The sequence below is a fragment of the Cygnus olor genome, chromosome 18 (assembly GCF_009769625.2).
Source record: "Cygnus olor isolate bCygOlo1 chromosome 18, bCygOlo1.pri.v2, whole genome shotgun sequence".
NCBI classification, from domain to species: domain Eukaryota; kingdom Metazoa; phylum Chordata; class Aves; order Anseriformes; family Anatidae; genus Cygnus; species Cygnus olor.
In genome coordinates, this window is record NC_049186.1 from 11,624,466 (window position 1) to 11,648,526 (window position 24,061).

At 60.0% G+C, this 24,061-nt stretch overlaps 1 protein-coding gene across 2 annotated transcripts in view; it reads right to left on the minus strand.

Annotated features, from left to right (window-relative positions):
- The window catches only part of SLC39A11 (solute carrier family 39 member 11), an 87,865-nt gene extending 64,844 nt beyond the window's left edge, over positions 1-23,021 (minus strand). For both annotated transcript variants that reach the window (XM_040530930.1, XM_040530929.1), the window contains exons 1-4: positions 22,966-23,021; positions 21,568-21,699; positions 20,805-20,843; positions 13,314-13,472 (exon numbers count right to left, since the gene is read on the minus strand). In XM_040530930.1, the coding sequence (XP_040386864.1) occupies positions 13,314-13,472; positions 20,805-20,843; positions 21,568-21,675 (306 nt within the window). In that variant the 5' untranslated portion in view covers positions 21,676-21,699; positions 22,966-23,021. The remainder of the gene's footprint in view (positions 1-13,313; positions 13,473-20,804; positions 20,844-21,567; positions 21,700-22,965) is intronic.
- Between the last annotated feature and the right edge of the window lie 1,040 nt (positions 23,022-24,061).

Sequence of the window (24,061 nt, forward strand, 5' to 3'; positions counted from 1 at the left end):
ATCCCCCCATCCCGTGCCAGCAGCACCCGCTCGCAACCCACTGAAAGCTAACACGGGGTGAACTCCCCGGGGTGGCTGCACCCCCAGCCCTCCCTTGGCACCTATCCATGCTCATCCGATGGGACATCGGCCGGTCACACCGCTCCCAAAGTCACCCCGAGGTGTCCCAGGGGTTGTGCCACCACGGGGTGTGCCACCACGGGGCGCGCCACCACGGGGCGCAGCACCTGCAGCAGTCCTGCTCACCGCCTACACTCTGCAGAGCCCTGCTCACTTAAAAATGCATTAAAAAATAAATAAGCTGACGGCCACCTGGCTCTATCGATCCCCGTCTCAGCGTCGTGCCAGGACAAACGCTGAGCCAGGGCTCCTTGCAAAGCACGACGCGCCCCGCGCCGCTCCGCAGGGACCTCAAGTCACCGCTAACCGGGGACGGGCGCTGCCTGCGGCTGGGGACGTGCCTGGGGCTGGGATTTGGTGCTGCCAGGAGCCTGCCTGCCTCCAGGAACGTCCCCAAAACGCAGTCAGACTGCTCCGAGGTCTCCAGCACAGCCTCAGAGCCTGTCGGGCACAGCATCCCAAAACCAACCCAGACGAGCCCCTCCTCGAGGGAGACAGAGTTATCGCAGTCAGCATTGACCTGGCACAAGGGGACGGGGCGAGGGGAGCTATCGGCAGGGACACGAGGAGGCCTGGAGCCGCAGCACCTTCCCAAAGCCAGGGATCGCTGGCAATCCGCCACTCAAAACACTGAAACCAACAACCCGAGAGCAGCCTTAAATACTCCCTGCCACAAGAGAAAAAGAGAAAAAAAAAAAAGAAAAAAAAAGCCTTTCTCAACCCTGAAGCGGGTGCAATCGTATTTATCATTGGCAGCAGCTGACGCGCAGCTTCGGGACATAAGCAAACAGCTCGTCCTCATCGCCTGGCAGCCCTGGGGAGCGCAGCCCAGCTGCTCGGGGTGGCAGCGGGTTCACCCCACACCCTTTGGGACCTCCTCCCTGGTGTTTGCAGCAGCAGCAGCAGCACCCGAACCCTTTGCATTACAGACGGCATCCCCTGAGCCACTTCTGGCTGCGGGAGCGGGGCCCAAACAAGCCAGGGGGTACCTGTGGACAGCAAAGCACGGGCAGCTTGCTGCAGCAGGCAGGGAATTGCACCGTGCCCCCATGCAGCAAGCGGGGCCACCGGGAGCAGGAGCAAGAGCAGAGCGAGGCCGTCCTTCTCACCAGCTGCCCCCTGCTGCGGGGTAACAGTGCTTAAAACGAGTCAACGCTGCCGTTCTCTGCCACAAAAGCCCTGCATTACGCCTAAAATTACCAGCTGCTCACTAAGACGCTGAATTTTTCCCCCCACCATCACCACCCCTGGAGCAAGGGCTGCGTCTCAGAAGCTCTGAAGCCTCCACCCCGTGCATTTTATAGTGTTTTGTTATCTCCGGGGTCTCGCTGCAGTTTCTCAAGAGACAGTTCTGGAGCAGCGGGTGCTACCCCAACACGTGGCCCCACCACAGGCCCCAGCTCCGCTAGGGACAGGGAGCAGCCCCTGGGGACAGTGGCCAAGCCCCTGAGCCCTGCCCAGAGCCCTTCATCACAGCCTCACTTCATCACAGCCTGGGCTTTCCGTAGCCTTCAGCCCCGTCCCCAAGCCCGCTGCCCTGCCCGGCACCCCCCTCCAGGGCACGTCGGAGGAAGGAGTTTAACGAGGGCCAGGGCGTGAAAGAAACCCCCCAGTAACCCCACATCCACAAAAGCCCAGCGCAATGAAGACATCTTCAAGGCAAATTTATTTCCTTACACGAGATTAAGGGGCTCCGAGCGTTGCAGGTACGTCTCGCTTTGCATTTTAATTCGGAGACTGCTACCAAGGGACCAGCGGTAACGGCGGGACGGACAGGAAGGCCTTTCTTAGCCAATTCTTCTCAGGCTTGCTAATGAGAGCCTGGTCAGCACTGCCTACCGCGCTGCAAAGCGGTCAGGTGTGGCAAGATTTCTTCCACTTCCCCCCAGAGTTCAACAAAGCCTCGTAAAACCTAAACCAGAGCATATGCAGTCAGGGGCAGGAATCAGAACCGTCCCTGTAAGCCTCGAAGAGATGCCAAATACAGTTTAAAGAGAACGTGAGCTGCACTAGAGAAGATAAATGCAAGGAAAAAAAACAACGCGTGGACGACAGGGCAGGTGCTCGCGTGCTCCTGGCAGGCACGAGAAGAGCTTGGGGTCTACGAGCTCAGCCCAAAGCCCCGCTCCCAACAGGCAGCTCCCATCCCAGCGGGGATCGCCTTCCTCGCCTCACCACCACGGCTGGGAGGGAACGGCTTTTCCCAGGCCTCGCACCGCGCTCCTCGGTTAAAGTTGGAGCCCCCAGGAAACCCAGCGCCACCAGCAGCTTCCCCGAGGAAACCCAGCACCACCAGCTTGTTCTGCAATAGGAGAGCCCGGGGCCGAGCCCAAGCAGATCCACGCTTTCAGCCTCGAATAAAAGAGCTGGACCATGCCCCGAGGGCCTGACCCCGCAGCACGCCGACCCCGCAGCGCTCCCCGGGGCCGGTTCGGGAGCTGGGCTGCGGGAGCAGCTCCGACCCCGTCCCCGCTGCCCTGTGCCGGGCTCACCAAAACACTTCCCGGAGCCGCAGCAGCCGGCGCGGGGGGAGGCCCGGGGCTCCCTCTTCCCACGCAGAGCATCTTCCATCTGGCTCCTCCGGCACCGCGTCCTCCCACGGCCCAGCAGCCGCGCCTGCCGCAGCCAGCCCGTAGCTATGGCAGCGCTGCTGCGGGAATTGGAAAGGAGAGGTTTGTCCACAGGCGCGCGCACACACAGAGAAAGAAAAAAAAAAAAAAAAATCAGCGTTTTCACATCGGGTTTGCTCCGGCAGCGTCTCGTGAGCCGGTAACACCGAGCTGGAAGGCGCTGCCCTTACGGAGCAGCTGGCAGCAGTGCGACACCCAAACTTCCCCCTAATAACTGGGAGCAAGGAAGCCGGGTATCGGTTTACCTGTAACGGATAGAATATCACTGCAAGTACATTTTATTCGCTGCTAATTATCAGCCACTTTGATAACCCGTAATTCTTCTCAGTTGCAAACAGCAGCTTTAATCACCGGCCTCCGCTGGTGCGCCGCCAGAATCCATCCTCCTCCTCCTCCTCCTGTGTCAGCGGGAAGGTGGCAGCGGCCGGCGCGTCCCGCGGGGTGGCCCCGCAGCACCGCAGCCAGGTGGGCTGCCAGCAGCAAAATCAGTAAAACCGATCTCCTTGGCCAAAGCAACATTCGCGTTAAAGCCAAGCGTACAGATATTTTCCCCGTCGGCACGTCTGGGGCTTCAGGCTCTGCGGGAGGAAGCAGGAATGTTGCTGGCACCCGGCCTGGGAGCGGGGCCGGCCCCGACGGCGCTGGGCTCGGGGCGAGGGCTGCAGCCCGTGCCGGGGAGCGGGGCCGCGCACGCGATTCCCAAGCCGCCGAGGAAACCCGGGAGGTTCGTTACGAAACTTCTCGTTTTGTAACGGCGATGTTGTGCACGGCCGAAGGGAGGCGGTTTGGGTAACCTTTGCCGTTACGAAAACGAAGGCGCACAAATATTTTTGCCTTTTCCCTGCAATCTAGCAGAAAATAGCTTGCTAAACAAGCCAGGCCCACCTCCGTGGCAGGAAAGGAAAGGTTCCAGGTCACCAATCCCCTGTCCACCGAGGAGCTCAGAGAAACCTTGAACCCCCGCCAGTAAATTCACCTAGCGGAGGACCGGCTGCACAAGCACACAAGCTTCGGATGCTGTGCGCTCACCTCCTGCCCCAGGACAGTGGAGGGGAGAGCTGCCGTAGGGGATGGCATCCCCCTCTCCCTCCTCCCAAACAGACGCTTGGAACAAAAAAAATAAAAATAAAAATACAACAGGCCGTCCTTAAACTCCTTCGGCTCCAACCAGGGTGAGCGCTGCCCACCAAAACCAGCTGGGACGAGCCCACGTTTCCAGTCGCTTGCTGGGAGGAACCTCGCCGGGCAGAGGCAGCCTCACAGCCAGCCCGAGCAGGAATCTCCCTCGGGAGAAGGGATATCCCCTCGGGAGCAGGAAGGGAGCAGGAATTTCCCTTGGGACCAGGAAATTCCCCTGGGAGCAGGAATCTCCCCGGGGACACCTCTGCCCACCAGCACCACGCAGACGCGCTCGGCAGGACGCAGCAAAGAGGTCCGTGGCACCGAGTCAGCGCTACAATATGAGATTTTAATTGTTAGCAATAAACCTTTAAGCCTCCAAGGGGATTAACAAGAGCTTTTTCTCCACATGCTTATTAAAGTCTAATGGAGAGCAGCCTCGCATCCCTTCTCCCTCCCTGCCCCCTCCCCACCTCGGATATCTGTAACGTGGCAACACGGATTTTTACAGCCCTTATTATGCAAGGCTTTTTGCAACAGTAAGAGAAAAAGCAAACAAAACTTCAATTAACAGCTCATTTTTTACACAATATACTTCTCAGGAATGATTTGCTAACAGCGCGGATTGAATTAATGGGGGGAAAAGCGAACAAAGAGGGGGAGAGGCTGCTGCTGCTGCTGCTGCTGCTGCGCCTGCGAGGCCAGGAGCCCCCGGAGGGGGGAAGGCAGCGGCCACCAGCCCCGCCACAAACCGCGGGGTGCCAGCCATCAGCCGAGCCCTGCAGGACAGTTCTGCCCACAGAGAGAAACCCACAGGCGAAGAACGAAGGACTTGGGATCCTTCAGGGACCGAGTGGCGACACGTCCACAGCGTGCCAAAGCTGGACGCGCATCAGATGCGGTCGGCAGAGCCCGTGAGAAACAGGGAGGGAGGGCGGCTCGGCTCGCCATCGATCGCCCCTCCGACGAGACGCTGTGCACCACTGCTCAGTTACACCCCGTTCAAACCCAATTTCCTTAAGGCTCTCAACTACCAGCAGAAATCCCCGGTACAGGGATGGGGAAGCGTCACCCCTCCGACGTGCCCCTTCTCCCCGCACCATCGCGCCCGAGCCCAGCGGCACCGGCGCAGCCTCCAGGGACCGAGCCCGCAGCAGGCTCATTTCCAAGGCCGGGCTTTCTGCTCTGTTTTTCTTTCCACGGGTCTCGCGCAGTGCATCAAACAATTACCAGCATAGCGTGTCTCCTGGGCTTCGCTGCTAACCGCCCCGAGTGCCTGCGGGAGGCCGGGCAGCACCGGGGGAGCCCAACACACCTTCCTGAAGCACAGCGCAATAAACCCACAGGGGAGGCCCTTCATTCCCTTCAGCTAGTCCAATTAATTTGTTAATTCATTACAGAAGAGAGGCGTAATGAGGGACAAGGCACTTGCTAATTACCACCACCCAGAAGCTAACCAATTTCCCTTCCTCCGTAGCTCAGGACAAGTCTGGCCCAGCGCTGAGCCCCAGGGCTGCTCCTGTGGGGCACAGCTGAGTTCTGAGCTGGGGAACTCGCCGCTTCCCCTAAAACCTGCCACCGAGCAGCACTCGTCCTTCGCACTCAAGGGTGAGGCGTTCAGGCACTGGATTCCAACCAAGACAACTTTCAGCCCAGAAATCAAGCTCTGAAGCCAGCCCTCTCCCCTCCGAGGCGCGCAGGCGCTGCTGCCAGCACGGAGCTAACACAGCGGGGCTGGTGCCCAGCACCTCTCCCCTCTTTGTGCTCCCTGCTGATAAATCGGGGCAGCATCCACACTAGCAGGAGAGGGGACACCATCCCCATCTTCCCTCCTCTATTTATTCTGCCAAAACCCGCAGGAACCACTCCTGGGGCCACCTCACCCATCCTTGGACTGATCAAAAAAGAGAAATGCCAGCTCTGCATTTTGAGGAGGGAAACAAACATGGGCACAGCACGACCACGTGAGCCAGGCTTGTTTTTCTAAACCCAATTCCGGGCAAGGACAGACAAAAGTAGCCCAGAGCAGCAGCCAAAACCACGAGGACGCTCTGAACCTGGAGGCTGTTCATCACCCGGGGCCCTGCCAGCCGTCGGTCGCTCCTTCGCCATCCCCGGCACACGCGGTCCCGCGGCACATGCGGGTGCCACGCCGCACCGCTTTTCGAGGCTGAGCCACCTCCTACGCTCGCACCAAAGGCCAGGGACGGCTTCCAGGGGGGGTGGCACAGGCTGCAGTCCTTGTGCAGGGTCTCACCGAGCCGAGCAGAAGGCACCACTGCAGCAGAAGTCAGCGCGCTTCCAGCAGGGCGGTCCATCGGCAGCCACACCGGGCTGTAAATCCCTGCAGCGCTGCTCCCCTCCTGGCTGCATCTTGTTCCCTGCGATCTAAACGCTCGTTAAATAACATTTATTTATACGTGCAGTATTTACCTCACCTATAAAGCCGTGACAGGCCATAAAGAAAAGCACCCAGAATGTAAACCAGCAGCAAGATGCCTTCGTGAGCCTGCAAACCAGGAGCGGACTCCTCCAGTCAGTTCTTCAGTTTGCGTTAGCTGTGAGGCCCGAGGACACCAGATTAACATCACGTCACTGTCACCGTCTCGTTGATAATTAGAGCATGAGAGGAGACAGGCAAACATCATGCAGATTTCCACACCCCAACCGTAACATCCCAAGGCACAGCCGAGGGACAGGGCGCACGGCCCCGAGCGAGGAGAGGAGAGGAGAGGAGAGGAGAGGAGAGGAGAGGAGAGGAGAGGAGAGGAGAGGAGAGACATCCGTGCGCTCAGAACACCACGAGAGGAGCCTCGCACTGGCTGAGCGGAAATAACCAAGCCATTTTTCCCCCCCAAGTTCTCCAGCGGCGTGCCCCTTTCCCGTGGAGCCGTCAGGCTATTAACAAGGCACGATGCGCCGCCGGATTAGCCGTGGACGCCTGTTTGAACGCCTGTTTTACAGCGCCGAGCTCCGGGCAGCAGGACGCAGACAGCAGCCACCCACGCACGGCGGCTGGAAGCCAGGAGGTGGTGCGTGGCTGCACCTCTCTCATCCCGCGGCTGCCGGGCCCCCACCTGAGCTGGATGCGGCCCCGAAGCCAAGTACGCGGGGTTAAACCGAGCCGTTTAAAGAGCCGCTCCCTGCCAGGCTGGGGCTGTGCAGCAGGACGGTGCGAAGGCACATTTCTCAATCCGGCTGTGCAAAGGGAAGAGAAATCCCCTCCGCAGCATCTCCGCGCTGCTGGCTCAAAGCGGGAGCACGTCGCAAGGCAGCGGCACACCGGCACCCGCGGGCATCGCCCCGGTGGCCTCTCGGGGGAGGCACAGGCAGAAGAGGCACCGAACTGACTCTTCGCAGCTCGTCTCCGAAGCAGGCAGCACGTCAAGTAAATCTGGGTGAGTCACAGTTTACTCTGATAGCAAGCTGACACGGTGCTGCATTCATAGGTGGATGCATACATATTTTCCACGAGCTGCGTGGAAGCAGCCTTCCTCTCCCTGACAGTTCGCCACCCAGCCGATTGTAACCTTCTTCTCCTCTTCTCTGTCGTTTTAATGGCAGGTTTACATTTCACAGCAGAGGCATTAATTTGGGTTCTGCCAGGAGCACGCTCAAAGGCAGATTTGAAGATCGAGGAACAGCCCGTGGCACTCACCGTGCCCACAGATGAACGGGGCCTCCTTCAGGCGTCCAAATCAAGCACATGAATTGTTACAGGAACGAGTCCTGCAGGTGATGGAGACGATGCTTCCCTCCACCACGGTCCCCAAAAAGGGGCACGGAGGGTTCCAGCCGCCCTCCCTGAGCCTTCCAGACCCAGTCTGATGGCGGGCAGGGTGCAGAGGGACAGCCTCGTCACAGCAAGGAAAGGAGCGTGGAATTTCTCCAGCGTCCCCACCACCTTTTAGAGCCTGGAAGGCTCCGTCGGCAGCCCCCTAACCCCACTTTCTGCACAAAGGTTTTGGCTGAACTGCAAACCGCCCAGGCCCAGGAGCTGCAGCAGCGCCCTCTGACACCAGTACCATAAAGCAATGGCCACAGGACAAATAAGAAAACGCACATACACGTACGAGCACGTCCTTTGGTTAATATTCAAAAGGAAAAGCCTCTACCTACTACAGCAACGAGGATGTGCAGCTAATTAGCTTTCTAGGAGTCGCAAATGAACAGGAAAAGGCGCATTAAGAACGGGAACTTGCGCAGGGCATGTCTCAGAGAAATCAAATTGCATAAGAGGAACTTTTATCCTGATTATAAATTAGCACCGGCAACAAGCCCCGGCACATTTTCACTGCCTCGTGAGACAATTAACCCGTTAAATTCGGTCTGGGTAAATCGGAGGGGAGAGCTGTGCTAAAAGCTGGCAGAAGGAAGCGCGCTGCAGCCGCTGGGTTCGGGGGTCCCCAGCACCCACCGATGGACCCCCCGTCCTCACAGCTGCTTCTTTTCCATGTATGTGCCACACGTGTACCTACTGGCCCAGGAAAGATGCCTCCCACAGTCCGATCCAGCTGACTTTGAGCCCAGAACACGGCAATTTTAAGGACCGTGCATCCACGCCTCGAGCACGCACAGAGGTCTTTGCCTTCCCCTCCCGCAGCTCGCCACCACCACCCGATTCCCAGCCGCCCCCCCGCTACGCGGCTCGCACAGACTGGGAGCGGCGCGCCCATCCTCCGGGCGCATCCTGAGCCAAACCGCAGGCACCGCCGCTATTAAATGGGAGAACGTCCCGTGGATATCTGAGCTCTCGAGTCCTTCCCAAGAGCGCTCGCCAAAAATAGCTTAAAAATTCTCTGTGCAAAGTGCCCAGTCCCAGACTGCGCTCCAAAAAAAGCCTGCGAACATCTCTCTGCTTTGCCGTGTCCGCCCAGGAGGCCAGCGGCACACCCGGACCCCACCATGGCCTTCAGTAAATACACGGATGAGGGGGCAGGAGCACAGCACAGCCACGTTTCGAGAGGGTGAGCAGGATCCGGCCCCTACTGCGACCACGCACCACCGTCACCTCCTCCACATCAGGCTGCTCAGCCCTCACCGCTGTTAAAACCACGAATGCAGCTGCAAACAAGAGCCTGGAAAGCCCCAGCCCGGGTACAAAACACCCGGGTGCTGGGCACGACTCAGCCACGCGGGTCCCCTCCGCGGAGCACCTGCCAGCCCGGGAGAAAGGCTCTGAAAAAGCTCCGGAGATGCTATTTGTTTTAAACCCAAGGAGCGGTGTTGTCCCCCCCCCCCATCACGTGCAGCTTTATTGATTTGCTCCGCAGCCAGGAAAAACAAACCCTGGATCTAGCTGACAAGGAAATAAAAAAAAATTCGACTGAGATGGGATTTCCAGGACAGATTTACAGCCCTGGCTCTCCGGACCCCTTTCTCCGATCATCCTTTGCCCAGGAGGCAGCAGAAGGCTTCCAGACGGGTCCGAGCAGCTGCCCACCGACCCCTGGTTGGGTCTCCCGTTAGCTGCTGGCCGTCCTGCAGCGCCTGCCCGGACCCCCCTGAGCTGCCCAGACCCCCCCCACGGGGCAGGAGCCCACCCGCAGCCTGGTCCCAAAGCTGGGCAGACGTTTCCAAGCCCGACAAAGCCTTGAGGTAGAGGAGATGAAGGCAATTAAGGCTCGTTATCCTATTTAGCGCAACGATCCCAAAGCAGAGAGGACGTCAGGCAGACGGGGACGGAAGGAATAACGTGGTTAATGGGAACGGGTGCGCACAAGGAATAACGTGGTTAATGGGAACGGGTGCGCACCGCTACGGCGAGCTGACGTGCAGCCCACGAGGGTTTCATCCCTGTGGGATTTATCTCCTGCTGGGGCCAGCTTGCTCCTCTCCCCTGCCCATGCCACCTTCCCTGTTCCGCCAGCATCAAGTCTTTGAATCCCTGCTTGCTCCAAGGAGCGTTTAAAGGGCAGTGACCCAGAAGAGGCAAAAATTAGGGAGTTCCTGCGAGCCACAGCGTTAGCACAGGTGCTGTGCTGTGCCCAGACCCCCAGCATCCCACCCAAACCCCATCTACCTGGGCACGGGAGCACTACTGGGAACTCGACCTGCCTGCAGCAGCTGCCAGAGACCTGCTGGGAGAGGCTGCACAGGACCAGCAGCCCGAAGACGAAGGCAAAACGTGAGCAGGCAAGAATGACGGGGCAGAAGCAGCCGGGGACTGCGTGAAAATCAAAGGCAGGGCTGGATGCAGCCCTCCGGACTCTTGCCGTATTCCTCAGGGGAAAAGGGAGGCCTGAGCAAGAAACCCGTGGTGGAAGCACAATAAAACCCCACAACACAACAGGGCACAGTCGGCAGAGCTGCGAGACAGATTTGAAGGATGAGAATAATACTTCTTAATTCCAGCGTTCTCACGCACTGCTGCAGACCGAAGGCAGCTACTCAGCCATCAGGGACCTATTGTGCCGGGTGCTGTGCAAACAGTGGTATTTTCAAGCAGGTTCTCCTTCAAAGGCTTTGATTATTAGCACTGGAGACCCTCAGGCCCAGAGCTTTTTGAGTAGAAGCAATAGTTTCTCACTTGCAGCCCCCCATCGGCTGCCCTTCTCCATCCAGAATCCTCCCGGAAATATCAAAATTTAGCTGTATCACTGAAAATCAGCTCAGGAAGGAGAGCCATGCTGCAAGCATCACCAGGGCCAGGGGAGGGAAGAGGCAGACAGGTCGTTTGTTAGCGGTTCGTTAGTGGTTTAAGGTATTCCCCGAGACCACAGCAACATCCTGCAGCACACCCAGACCTGCCCCCACCTCCCAAACCACCGAATCCAGCACGGCTGGCAAAAGCAGCTTGGCTGAACAGAAGGGAGATGGTTAGCAAAAGGAAGGAGACACCCACTTTTAAAGCTCCTGACGCCTATTTCTTGCTCTCCAAGCACACCCAAATGCCCGATTCCTTTTTCTTTTAGCCTGGGGCCGAGGACGGTTTTAGCATTTAGGTAGAGGACAGGCGAGCTGTCCTCCGCCAGCAGAGCTGAGGACGTCTCACACTCGATAAACCCAGCTAAAGGATGAACAAACACGCTAAAGGCTTCCAGCGGGGAAGCCGCGAAAAGATAAAGATGTAATAGATTAAATCTGTCTTTTGTAAGGAATTTAATGACTACAGCTGTTCGGCATCATTAACCGCTTTGTCTTGGAGGTTTAACCCTCCCACCGGCCCCGCTCTGCCGTTGAGCAAACATTTGGGTACCAGCAGAGCCGCTCGGCTCCTGCCCCTGCTGCCGTGGGAGCAGGGGAGCGAAGCCTTGCTCCAGCCCCGGGAGCAGCCCCGGGGAGATAAGGGCTCATTAAAAGCTTTTACTACCTGTTGCTATATAGCAAAACAATTACGGAGGAGTGCCAGGCACGGGGAGCAAGAGCAGCCTATGGAGAACAGATCCCTCCTTCCTGCCCGCCCGGCGTGCTCTGGGGTCTCACCAGCATCCCTCCATCACCTGATTTTAAGCGGAGGAAGAAAAAAAAAATAGGAAAACGTGAGATTTTAACTGATTTAGAAAGAAGCGAGGCTTGTTGGAAGCGAACTACAATGGCTTAATCCTCAAACTCCAAGAGCCATCACTGCTGCGCCGGGCTGGGGGCGCGGGGTCCCCCCGCTCTGACCAAGGACACGCCACCAGCCTGGCACGAGTTACCTGGGGCAGGACTCGTGCAGCTGCTTTGCATTTGCACCAACTCTTTCAAAGCAGCTCCTGCCCAGCTGGGGGACACCAGCCCCAGCACAGGGACGGCCCCCCCACCGCCTGCCGGCTTACGAGCAGATGTAGGAAGCGTTCCTAACGCACAGGCATTAGACACAGGGCGTAAATCCTCTCGGAGCTCAACATTAGCACCCGCAGCAGCTATCAAAGTCCTGGCGGGACAGCGCAGAGCCACGTGCTCCCCTGCACAGCACCAAGAAGGCAAAGCAGGGGAGGCGGCAGCTCCTCTCCCGGTGGCGTTTGTGCTCCGGCACTGGGGACGGCTGCAAGACCCGTGTGTTTCCGTCACCCCTGCAGCTGCCACCGTGCAACCCTGGCCATTCCCTCCCCTGCCGCCCCTCGTCGCTCCGTCCTGCTCTTTGCAACCCAAGAATTTCACTCCCCAGCGCTCTTCCCACCCCGCACAATTTCAAAACGCACCAGCGAGCAGCGTCAGGCACCAGGAAGAAGCGGGCTCTGTGGTGCAACTGTTTGTCCATTCTGTTGGGAAACAGCAGCCTCGGGCAGCTGATCAAACACACGGCCCCATCCAGCACCTCGGAACGAGGACAATCGTCGCTACAGCCGGCGCCAGCAGGAGACCTCGGGCTGCGGGCAGCAGGCACAAAAGGCAGGGCTTGGCTGCGAGCATCCCCGGGTGCTGCAGCTGCCCCCCGGCCAGGGGACAGCAACGCCGCTGCAAAAAGCTGCTGCTGAGAGGTGCTGAGCCCCACAGCCCGGCAAAAGGTTTGGGAGCCCTGAGAAGAGCCAGGGAGCCACCAGCAGCCCGCGGAGGGGGCCCAGGCTTTTAGCAGTCTGACACCGGCGGCGTTTCATTTATTTGTTCTTTGCTTTAATGCATCCATTTACACCGGCACTGACACACGGTAACATCAGGCCGTTTTCTTCCTAACTGAGGACGCGTTCGGCTACAGCTCTTGTGGGAGGCTCAAAAAGGCAGGGAGCAGGGAAAATTAACACAGCGGCCCCCCTCGGAACGGGGGTCACCAGCCCCTGCTGCTCCTCAGACAAAAAGCCTCAGCCCCCTTGCTCGTAATCCCACCCGCCACTAAAATAAATCAGAAATTTTTAAGAAGTTCTTTGGAAGTTTTTGAAAACATCCCCACAGACCAAGCCGTTCTTACGCTCTCAGCCGTGGCAGTCCAACAGCTTCTGGTTTTTATTTTTAATAATACTCTTAGACAGTGGGATGGTTCATTCAATTCTGAGATGCTTAAAGGGCTGGCAGCTCCACAAATTAAACCTCTGGGCTGAAACAGAAGGTCACACCTGAACTGTTTGCAAAGTGTTGCCAGCGAAAAGAACAAAAGCAGAAGTGTGAAGAAAAAAAAAAAAGGAAAAAAATAGCGCAGAGCCTGAAGCTGCCTTCAGCACAGGCAGAGCCACAGGGTCTTGGGGGAGAAAACAGTTTCATTAAAGCTCTGATAGAAACCAATCTGTATCTGGCTCCTGTCGCTCCAGAAGCCGAAGGAAGCGGAGAAGATGCAGCTTTGCAGAGAGCGCCCAGGCGAGGTTTGGCTGCTCGGGGCCACCAGCAGGGACATCGGCGCCCAGGAGCCAGCAGAGCAGCACCGGGTCCGGCACCAATGCCCTGCGCCTCCCCACCGCCCACAGCCAGGGCGGCGTCACCCCGAAGGGTCCTGGGAATGCCCCGAGCTCCCCAAATCCCATCGCTGCAGGAAAACGGGGACATTTTATCCGGTGGGCACAGAGCAGGCAGAGACCCGCGCGCACTTACCAGCACCGGGATGAGCAGGTCGGCCCCGTACACAAAAGCTGCTCCCAGAACAAAGCCCACGGCCACGGGGAGGAAAGCAAAGGCTCCAAAGGTGCCGGACTCCTCAGCCATCTCGATAGCCGGGGCCAGGAGGGACCAGTAGGAAGCGGCCAGCATGACCTAGGAGACAGAAGGCGAGGGGTGAGAGCCTGGGGACCGCAGCCACCGGGGGTGCCGAAATCCCCGCGCTCACCGGCGTGCTGCCTGCCTGGCCTCTGCCACCCAGCAGGGCCACTCACAGCAGCTTCCCGACCAAAGGAGTCGCTGAAGGACGCAGAAGTGAGGTTTTCCCATCGGCTTGCACCAAGAGCGTTTTTCTTGGCTCAAGCCTGAAGGAGCTGGCAGATCACACGAGCTCGGTAGGGTAAATTTCTGTGGAATTAGCACGGCCACAACCGTCCTTCCAAAGGACGGCAGGAAAACCTCCCTCACCCTGTTTTGTTTTGTTTTTCAGTGGTTGGTTGGGTTTTTTTTGGTTCTCCCCCCATCCTCAGCTGCAAGACCAGATCTGTGACCCCTACCTGTGGGGGGTGAAGCAAATCCTCCCACCCTGTGCCCTGCTCCGGGCTTCTCCGCAGAGCAGGCTGGGGAGGAGGAACACATGCAGGCTTGAGCTCACGAAGGAGGAAAAGAAAAAAAAAACCATGTATCGGATAACGTGCAGAGCCAAAGAGCCATTTCCAAGTTAGATGAGGCCAGGCCGGGGCTTTGCTGTGAAGATCTCAGCCCGCTGCAGTTCAGCTGCCAGCGTCCCCTGCCCCGCTACCCAAAATCGAGGCAACCACAGCAGAGGGGCGCTGGGAATCCTCCGCCCCTGCACAGCACCGGGGCACATCCAGCGCCTGGGCACCGCCTGCCGCGGTCACAGCAACCCAGCCAGAGCTCCGGAGAGAGCCTTGCGCATCGCTTACTGCTCAGCTGCTGCTGGGAGGGAGAAGGAACCACCCAAAAGAGCACTGGAGGAAGAACGTGGGATTTGTGGGGCTTTCCATCCCAGCCCCTGCTCGGAGCGGGGCAGGTTTCACTACAGCCGGGTGTCCTGGGCGGCACCCAGCTCAGAGAGCAGCGAGCCGGGCAAGGCACCAGTTCCACAGCCTTACACCAAGGAACAGAAGGTGTATTTTATCGCCTTCTCTCTTCCCCTCCTCTGCTGTGTGACACGCTGGGCTGGGCTAATTAAAAAGCCACCAGCCCGGCCTCGGCGCCTCGCCCTGCGGCTGTGGGAGCTCACCGGGACCAGCTCCAGGATCAGTCCCATCGGTCCCAACGTCAGACGAGTTCCTATGAAAAAGCCAAAGCTTCGATCCGGAGGGAGGGCAGGGGAGGGAAAGAGAAGGAAGGGGAGAGCAGAAAGCACCTCTCCGCAGCCGCCTGCCCCGAGGGATGGACGAGGCGATGCTCAGCCCTTCCCGAGTCAGGCAGCGAGTTGGGGAAAGTTTGGGGTGCAGGGGGTGTGTGATCGGAGCCGGGGGGGAGCGATCCTGGAGCTGGCAGCGGGAGGGGTGCTGAGGGATGCTGCTCTGCACCCCACGGTGCCCGCAGGAGATCCTGCTCAGCTCACGCGCATCCGCCCGCAGAGGAGAGGTGCGTAATGAACCTCCTCGGTTTCAATCGTCGCTAAAGGAGTGAGATGCCGATTGCTGTAGACACCAGTCCCCGAGGGACTGCGCAACTCTCAGCTCGCTATGAGTAAGAAGAAAGCAGGCTCTCAAGTTAAACTTAACCACAGCTGCCAAACTCCGTATTTCAAATGCCACCTCCTCTAAAAAAACAACCACACACCCCAACGTGGAAACACAAGCAGCAGGGAGAGGCTCTGCAGGATTATATTGTCATCGCACGTTAAGCTATTCACTTCCCCACGGAAAACAGAGGCCTGGCACCACGCAGCCTCCAGCTCCCGTTGCCACTAAGTCAGCGCCAAAGCCCCCACCAGCTCCGCTGCTCACAGCCCCCAGAGGATGACACAGCTTCGGGCCCCCCCGAGCCTCGCCAGCTGAAGGAGCAGACCGTCGGGTCGCACCAAGCAGCCTGACTTGCTGGGGAAGGAGAAATTTATTCCTGCACACCTTGGCGAGGGAGGGAGCGTCCTGACCCCGCTGTTCCGGGGCTCCTGCCCCGCGGCAGAGCCAGCACCGTCAACCCCCCTGGTCCGGCAGCATCCCTCCGCAGATGACGTTCCCGACGTACCCAGAGGGCTGGGATTTCTGCCGGCGAGCCGACCGAGTGACAGACCCGCACTCAATTACGACGGCTTCATTTGTGCTGAGCTTTGCCACAACTCCTGGCCCCGGTGCGGTTGTTCCACGCGTGCCGGGAGGGCACGGGGCACCTACAGCTACCCCGGGGATGGCAGCGACAGGTTTTTGGTGCAAGGGACGTTCAGGTGACCCTCCCAGCCTACTGCCCCCCGTGGTCACCAAACCTCTGCCTCCAGGACAGCCCCGCACGGGGCGGTCGCAGCTGCGCCGGGCCCAGGCTCTCCGCCTTTACGCGCCCAGGGTACCCCAGAGGCAGGACCGAGCACCACGGGGCAAGCTGGTGTCACAAGCAGAAATACGAGCTCGATCTCCCCTTTCTCACTCAAGAGGAAGCCTGCCCGGGTCCTCCCCGGATCGGTAAGACACGAAGCCCTTTCAGCAGAGGACACGATCTCCTGCACAAAGCCCTCCCGTCGCACGCCGCCGGCACGGCGCAGCGGCACCCACGCTCTGCTCCGCTCAGCCTGGAGCAGGGACCCGCAGAGCCCCGGCTGGCACGGGGACGGGCTCCTCCTGCCAAATCCGATCCGGGCGTTTCAGCAAAGAGCCTTCGTGCTCCAGAGCCGAGACGCACCACCACCGTAAATCCACCGGCTCTGGGAAAACAAATCGCGGTTGAGGAGGGGGAGGAGGAGGAGGAGGAGGCAGCTGCGGATCGAAAGCATCCCTGGGCTGCAGGGAGCCCAAACCCTTCCCTGCGACACATCAGCAAAACCAGAGACAGCGGCTTCTCGCAGCCAGCAGCCCACGGACGGGGAGCGGGATTTGTTTTAATCTCCTTGCTCCATAACTCAATCGCAACGGTGCTGCAGGCACACACGGGGCTGCCCTAGCCGAGATTCGTGAGGCTGAGCGCGGAGAAGCGCGGGCTCACGTGGGCTCGAAACCCGGCTGCCTCGTGCCAGCACAGCCTTGCGCCACGGAAAACGACCGAACCCAGGTCTGTGTCCTCGCACCGATGGGGAGCCTGAGGGGGAACCCTCCAAGAAGCACCAGGCAGCAGTACCTGCAGCCACAGCACAGCCCGGCAGCACCGCCCGGGTCTCCATCCAGCGTCCCTGCGCACCAGCGTCGTCTCCTTCCAGGCGAGGACTCAGTGCGGACAGGAATGAAAAGAGGAAGATGAGACACCGGCAGGCTGCTCCCCCTGCCCAGCTTCTTAGCCTGACTTCATTAAGCCTCCAACAACAAGCGCCAGCCTCAGCAGACCCCTGTAAATTACTGATGCCGTTTTAAGCGGCACTGAAAGGGAATATTCAAGGCAGACTTGCGTGGCGCAGCGCAAAGAGCGTGTCTTTATGGTTTTTCTGCTTCACCTGGGGCAGAAGAAGAAATCAAAGCGTGACCCAATAAAAGGAACAGCCAGGCGAGGCGGGAGGGAAGGAGGACCGCCAGCAGTCACACAGGCTCCAGCCCCTGGATGTCGGAGGGCAGCACAGCACCCCCAAGGACGATGCAGAGCTAACAGGGAACATTTTTTAAAAAAGTCTCATTTAAGAATATCAAGATTTAAGAGAAACAAAAAAAAAAAAAAAAACAGAACTCGCACATCAGATGCCCAAGTAAAGGCTCGTCTCCATGGAAACATCACCTCGGAGGCTCCCGCGTGCCAAACCCGCTGGTATCCGCGGCTTCCAGGGAGGGAACCGAGGCAGAGAGGGCTCGGCGCTCACGCACCCGGGCGGAGTGACAGGGGGAAAGGAGCTGAGCATCCCCTCCGCCAGAGGTACCGCCTGTTCCACCAGCCGCAGCCGGCCGTGCCGAGGAGAATTACAGAAAAGTGCTGCTACACCCCAGCTCGGGGCATCGCTGCAATTCGACCGTGGTTCCAAGCGTGCAGCGGCTCACCCAGACCCGTTGGCACGCCTGCAGAGCTGAGCTGCGGCTCCCCAGACCCCCAGCGCGCCGCGCCATCCGCCTCGAGGTCGCTGGGCGTCCCCGTCCCTGCCCTCCTCTTGGCTCAGCGGCAGCAGACAAGTTTTCAGTTCGTTCGGGCGTTACCTTGCTGCGAAAGCTCCCTAGATGCAAGCAGGGAATCGTTACCAGCAGCACAGGGAATCTCTGTAACCCGTCTCACAAGTGAACCTGACCTAGGAGAGCATCACGCACCCCCCTAGGGGAGCATCACGGACCCGTGGAACCAGGGGCTCGCGGGGACCCCGCGCTGAGCACCAGCACAGCACCATGCGGAGAGACCGCGGGTCCCCAACGCGCCCGGAGGTTTTCCGGCTCCAGGGGAAGTTTCTAGAGAAACTCCGCAGGCCAGATTTTGGAGATCCCGTATCACAGATAAAGAGGAAGTTCAGTCCTATCCCCCCTACCCCAGCGCTCGGAGAAGCAGCCCGCATTTACGTGCGAGAAACCCACATCAAAGAGACTTTAACAGAAGCGTCAGCGTTTAACAGAAATTCCTTTCAGCAGGAGAAGCAGCCCGTGATCACAGCAGTACCGCTGGCTGAAGAAATGCTTTTTACAAGACAGAAAAGAGAGAAAACGGTACAAAGAGCTTCCAAAAGCGGCTGCTCCACATCCTGCTCCCCTCCACGCAGCCAGCCCACCAGAGCACCCCGGGTGCCTGCAGCCCCCCAGCACCGGAGAGGCGCAGAACCCCGCGGCTCCTGCTGCTCCCCGCCAGGGCTTCGGCACCCAGCACGGCCCCTCTGGGCTTCACTCGGTTGGGGAAGGCTCCAGCTCCTCCACGGGGCTCTTTGCAAAGGCACCAAACACGCCAGAGGCAGGAACACACTTGTTATTAAACCTTTCGGGCAAGGCCAAGCTGGAGACGCGGAGCGCAGCAGCACCGGGGGGGCAGTTTAACGGCGCGGGGCCGGGCGCAGCCTTTGGGACCTCAGCCCCTTATCAGACAGAAGGCAGAGCGCCATGGGCACATCTGGAACAAATCTAGCTTAAAAAAAAAAAAAAAAAGGAAGACAATCCTTTTTGTTCCACCCTCCAGCGCTTTTGCCACGTCACTGCTACCCAAGCACTCAGCCCCTGGGCGCGGAGCCGCTCCCAGCCCGGTGCCCCAGGGGCTGCGGCACCGCCACGTTCCTCTGCAAGGGCTGGTCCTGGCACCGAAGAGGGGCTGCCCAGCCCGTGCTGGGCGCAGGCGGCTCCCCTTGACCAGCTTCAGCAGCTCAGGGCTGCGAACGTGACCTAGGAACGGCCACGAGTCACAGCCCGTGGCAGCACTTTCTGCCGGCAGGACGCCGCCGCCCGTAGAGCTCCTGGCCGATGTTTTCCCCTCCAGACGCCGCAGCGATCCCACGAAGCTTCCCCTTTCCTTCCCCAGCATGGCAAATACAAGGAAGGAAAGCAAATAAATGTTTGTAGGACAGCCGCTGCGCCGGGCGGGCCACACCTCTGCCACGCGGGGATGACTCAGGGTCCCCGTGGGGCTGCAGGAAGGCGACGGCCCCACGCCACGGGGCGGTTGGTGCACGGCAGCGCCCACCCAGCCCTCGGCCACAGCAGCACCCACCGGGGTCCAGCACCCCCCACCCATGGGGACAGCGGTGCCACAGCCTGGGGAAGGGGACAGAGGAAGCACCCAGCACGTGCTGTCCTCGTCAGCACCTCGCAGAAGTGGTTCTGACCTGCTCGTAGGGACAAGGGGGCCTCTGGAAGACAGCTCGGAAGTTAAACGGTAAAGCTCCGGAACAGGCAATTCCTAACACAAGTGATGAATTTATCAGAGATGACCCGAGGAACTGCTACAACAGCCTGACTGAATTATTCGCGTCTTCAGCAGGTCACGGCCGTGCTCCAGGAGAGCTCGCTAGGAAGCGAACCGAGTTCCGCGTTGTCTCACCTCGCCCGCCGGGGCATTAGGGTCAGCCTCACCTGACCCCAGCGCAGCCGGGTTTGCTTCAGAGACTGGGAACAGCAGAAAACCTGCGGGCTCCGGGGCTGCAAGCAGTTCAACTCCAGGTCGATCAGTGGGGTCCTGGTGTTTGGGAACGCGCAGCAAGGAGCCCGGCTCCGCGCACAGCCCTGGCGTGAGCGGTTAGGGCGCTGCAGGACAGACGGCCCCGCTGCCAGACAAACGGGCTCTCGGTCGGCCTGGAACCCGGCCGAGTTTCCCCTGCTCCAGGTGCCGGTTGCAGAGCCAGGACCCCGCAGAGCCCTTCACCTTGTGGCCAGAGGCACTGGGAAGGTGTGGGTCAGAGGGAGGAGATGCAGGGCTGGAAAACAAACCTGGAGCTGCCTCCGACCTCTGCTCGGGCAGGGGAGGATTTCAGGGCACGCAGGAGAGGGCTGGCACGCAGGGGAGTCCGGAGAGCCAGAGCCAAGGCGCTCCAGAAACCACCTTTGGGGCCAGCTCCCCCACGAAGCCTCCTGCAGCACGTCACAGCCCGGCAGCCTCCGTGTGCCAGTGCACGAGGCCAAAAGCACTCCTCGGGGCCTCCTACCAGGGACTGCGCGCCCTCTGAAAGCCTTCTCCGGCTGGGGACAGGTATCTCAGCAGGTCACCCAGACGCAAAACTGGCACTGCCAGTGGAAACGTCACCTTCCACCGCACGCCGGCAGCCGGAGAACATCCCCAGCCGCCAGCGCCCCGACGCAGAAAACGAACGGGATTTACCGGGGCTGAGCCTCCCCCTGCACACAAACAGCCCAGAGCCCGGGCAGCAGCAGCTCCGCATTCACAAGCCCCGGCACGGCTTCAAACCACGGCTGCCACCAGAGCTTCGGCTCCTCCCTCGGGAGGCAGCAAGTGCTCCGTTTGCCCACCGCGTGCCCTTGGTTTTTTACCGCGTGCCCTTGGTTTAGGGTTCGTTGCCTTTCCTCCCCTCTTCCCGAGAGCTTCGGCACCCAAACTTTGCAGGGGATCAAGAAGCATGAAGCGAGCTGTGCACGTTAAGTCTCCGGGACAGACTCTCCGGGCTCTCCGGCCCGGCTGAATCGCACCAGGACAAAGGATCCAGGAGCCAAAGGAGGTGACAAGAGTTCAGCTCCGGAGCCAAACCTTGGGCAGCTCAGCACCTTCACGCCTTTGTCTCTCTGCACCTCCGCCCTCGGCAGAGAGGCACCAAGACATGACGGGACGTGGCCAGCCCCGTGCCCCTCCGCCGCCTCGCACCTCATTTCGTTACCCACGAAACGCTAACGCGAGCGGGGAACCCAAGGGAGCACGGAGGAGCGGGAGAAGGCAGGCGGGGGCGCTGAGCAGGAGAGGCGCTGTACTCACCCCCGCAGCAAAGCCCAGGCTCCCATCTAGGATCCGCCTCTGAAAGAAGAAGGAACACAGAGCGCAGCGCTCAGCGACGGCACGGCGGGCAGGGGCACCCCCAGGGCGGCGCTGGGGTCCCATCGAGGGACGTTTCCTCTCCCCGTTTCCGCCACCCACCAAGCGATCGCCGTGCCCCGAGGACGTGCCCCAGGCTTCGCCGCCCGGAGCCGCGCCGCCGCCCGCTCCAGCGTCACCCGCGGGGTGTCCCGGCTGCACCCTAACACGTCGACCCCCCAGCGCTGCCCCTGCTCGCCCCAAAACGCCCCGAGGGCGCTGAGACCCCAAACAAAGCCGGCGGCGTTTCGGGAGCCCGGCACGCAGCCCGCCCACCTCACCCCCATCCCCTTCATTGCTTTAGCACGCCGCCCTCCCCCAGGAAGAAAACCAGCGTGCTGCTGCAAGAGGAGCCTCGCTTTGCGGCGAGCTCCCGCATCAATCGTCACAAGGCAGCCAGAAATAAGAAACCCAGCGGGGTGAGCCCGAGCACAGCAGCGACCTAACTTCGGAACGGGGGAGAAGTTAAAGATCAGCTCTCCGCTGCTGCTCGGCAGGGGCTGAGCTGGGAGTTTGGTTTCCTCCCGCCTCGTGCCGGAGAGGAGCAGGCCGGAGTCTTTGCCCTCCCTGCCCCAGGGCCCCCCGGAAGGCCAAACCAAAGCCCCTGGGAGGCCAGAACAAAGCCCCTCCCGCTCAGCCCCCGGCTCCCAAACCCGCACGCGCCCACCTGCCCGCTGGAGAAGACGAAGACGAGCGCCGAGCCGGCCGCCGTCAGGCCCCAGGTGAGGAGGGTTCCCAGCACCGACTGCAGCACCGGGCCCTGCCCCGGGAGCATGCTGAGCGCGCCGGGACCGGCAGCCTAGGAGAGAGGAGGCGCATCACGAGGAGCCCGCGGCGTTCGGGGATTTTTTTTTATTTTTTTTTTTATATTTTTTCCCCCTTAAATTTGGGGGGATTCAGCCCCGGCTCAGCGCAGGAGGGACCGCGGGCAGGTCCCACCCCCCGCCGTGCGCAGCCCCCCTGAGGATGCCGGGCTCGGACCCCAGGGCTTTCGGTGCGGAGCAGGAGTAGGGGGGGCACCTCCCGGGACCGGGCAGCCCAAAATCTGCAGCCGGGGGGGCTGCTGGTAGCCGGGGGGGGTCCCCCAAATCGGTCCCCCAGCACCCCAAGCTGTCCCCAGCCCCCAAACAAGCCCCCAACCCCCCAAACCAGGGCCTCCCAGCCCCCCCCAAACAGCCCCCAACCCCACAAACCGAGTCCCCCAGCCCCCCAAAGAGCCCCCCAAATTGGGTCCCCCAGCCCCCCCAAACCACCCTCTCCCAGCCCCCCAAACTGAGCCACACAGCCCCCCAAACTGAGCCCCCCCACAGCCCCCCACGCCCCAAATTGGGTCCCCCAGCCCCCAAACAGCTCCCCAGCCCCCCAAATTGTGTCCCCCAAGCCCCCCAAATTGGGTCCCCAAACCAGGGCCTCCCGGCCCCCCCAGACAACCCCCAGGCCCCAAACTGGGTCCCCCAACCACCCCCAAACAGCCGCCAGACCCCAAATTGGGTCCCCCAGCCCCCCCAAACAGCCCCCGGCCCCCAAACTGGGTCCCCCAGATCCCCAAACAGCCCCCAGACCCCAAATTGGGTCCCCCAGCCCCCCAAACAGGCCCCCAGCCCCCCCCAAACAGCCCCCAGACCCCAAATTGGGCCCCCCAGCCCCCCCCCAAACAGGCCCCAGGCCCCAAATTGGGTCCCCCAGCCCCCCCAAACAGGCCCCCAGCCCCCCCCCAAACAGCCCCCAGTCCCCAAATTGGGCCCCCCAGCCCCCCAAACCCGGCCCCCAGCCCCCTCCAAACAGCCGCCGGCCCCCAAACTGGGTCCCCCAGTCCCCCCAAACAGGCCCCAGGCCCCAAATTGGGTCCCCCAGCCCCCCAAACAGGCCCCCAGCCCCCCCCAATCAGGCCCCAGACCCCAAATTGGGCCCCCCAGCCCCCCCCAGACAGGCCCCAGGCCCCAAATTGGGTCCCCCAGCCCCCCAAACCCGGCCCCCCCCAGCCCCCAGCGCCACCTCCCCGCACTCACAGGCCCCGACCCCCCCCCCCAGCCCCGGAGCCCCCCGGGCCCGGCCCCCCCCGCACCTGGGCCCGGCCCCGCCGCCACTTCCTGGTGCCGCCACACGTGGCGCCGCCGCCGCCCCGCCCACCCCCGGCGGCCGCAGCCATGGGAGCGCGGCGGGGGCGGGCCGGCCCCGCGGCTCTGCGGTTCGGGAGGCGGCGGCGGGGCGGGAGCGGCGCGGGCGGGCGGAAAGGGGCGGCGCGGGGCGGGCGGGCGCGGCTGCCAAAATTAAGGCCACGAAAAGAATAAAAATTAAAATTAAAATTAAAGGTGCCCCCTCGCGTCCCCAGCACGGAGGTCCTTCCATCCCGCTTATTAACGACCCGCTTATTAACAGCCTCAATATTAATGACTCGCCTATTAAAAGTCTGCTTATTAACATGTTGCATATTAATTATCTGCTTATTAACGTTCTGTACGCTAATGACCCCTTTATAAACAAATTGCATATCAATGACCCCGTTATTAATAGTCTGCTTATTAATTACCAGCGTATTATTATCTTGCTTATTAATGACCCGCTTATTAACATCCTGCATATTAACGACCTGCCTATTAACAGTCTGCTTATTAACAGCCTGCATATTAATGATCCTTTTATTAACGTCCTGCATGTTGAGGACCCGTTTATTAACCAATTGCATAATAATGACCCAGTTATTAGCATTCTGCTTATTAATGACCCGCTTATTAACATCCTGATTATTAATGACCCGCTTATTAACATCCTGCTTGCGTTAGCATGATCTATATTAACTGTTTATTAATGAACAGCTTATTGTTATCCTGCATGTTAATTATCTGCTTATTAACAGCCTGCTTATTAATGACCAGCTAATTATTATTCTGCTTATTAACGACCCACTTATTAACATCACGCATATTAATGGTCTGCTTATTAACATCCTGCTTATTAACATCGTGTGTGTGTGTGTGTTAACGACCCGGTTACTAACATATTGCGTATCAATGACCCGGTTATTAATAGTCTGCTTATTAATCACCAGCTTATTTACATCCTGCTTATCAATGACCCGCTTAATAACGACCTGCACAGGAGCTGCCCCTTAACGAGCAGCACCCCCAGGCTGCTGCAGGACCCTAACGGGAGCAAACCCC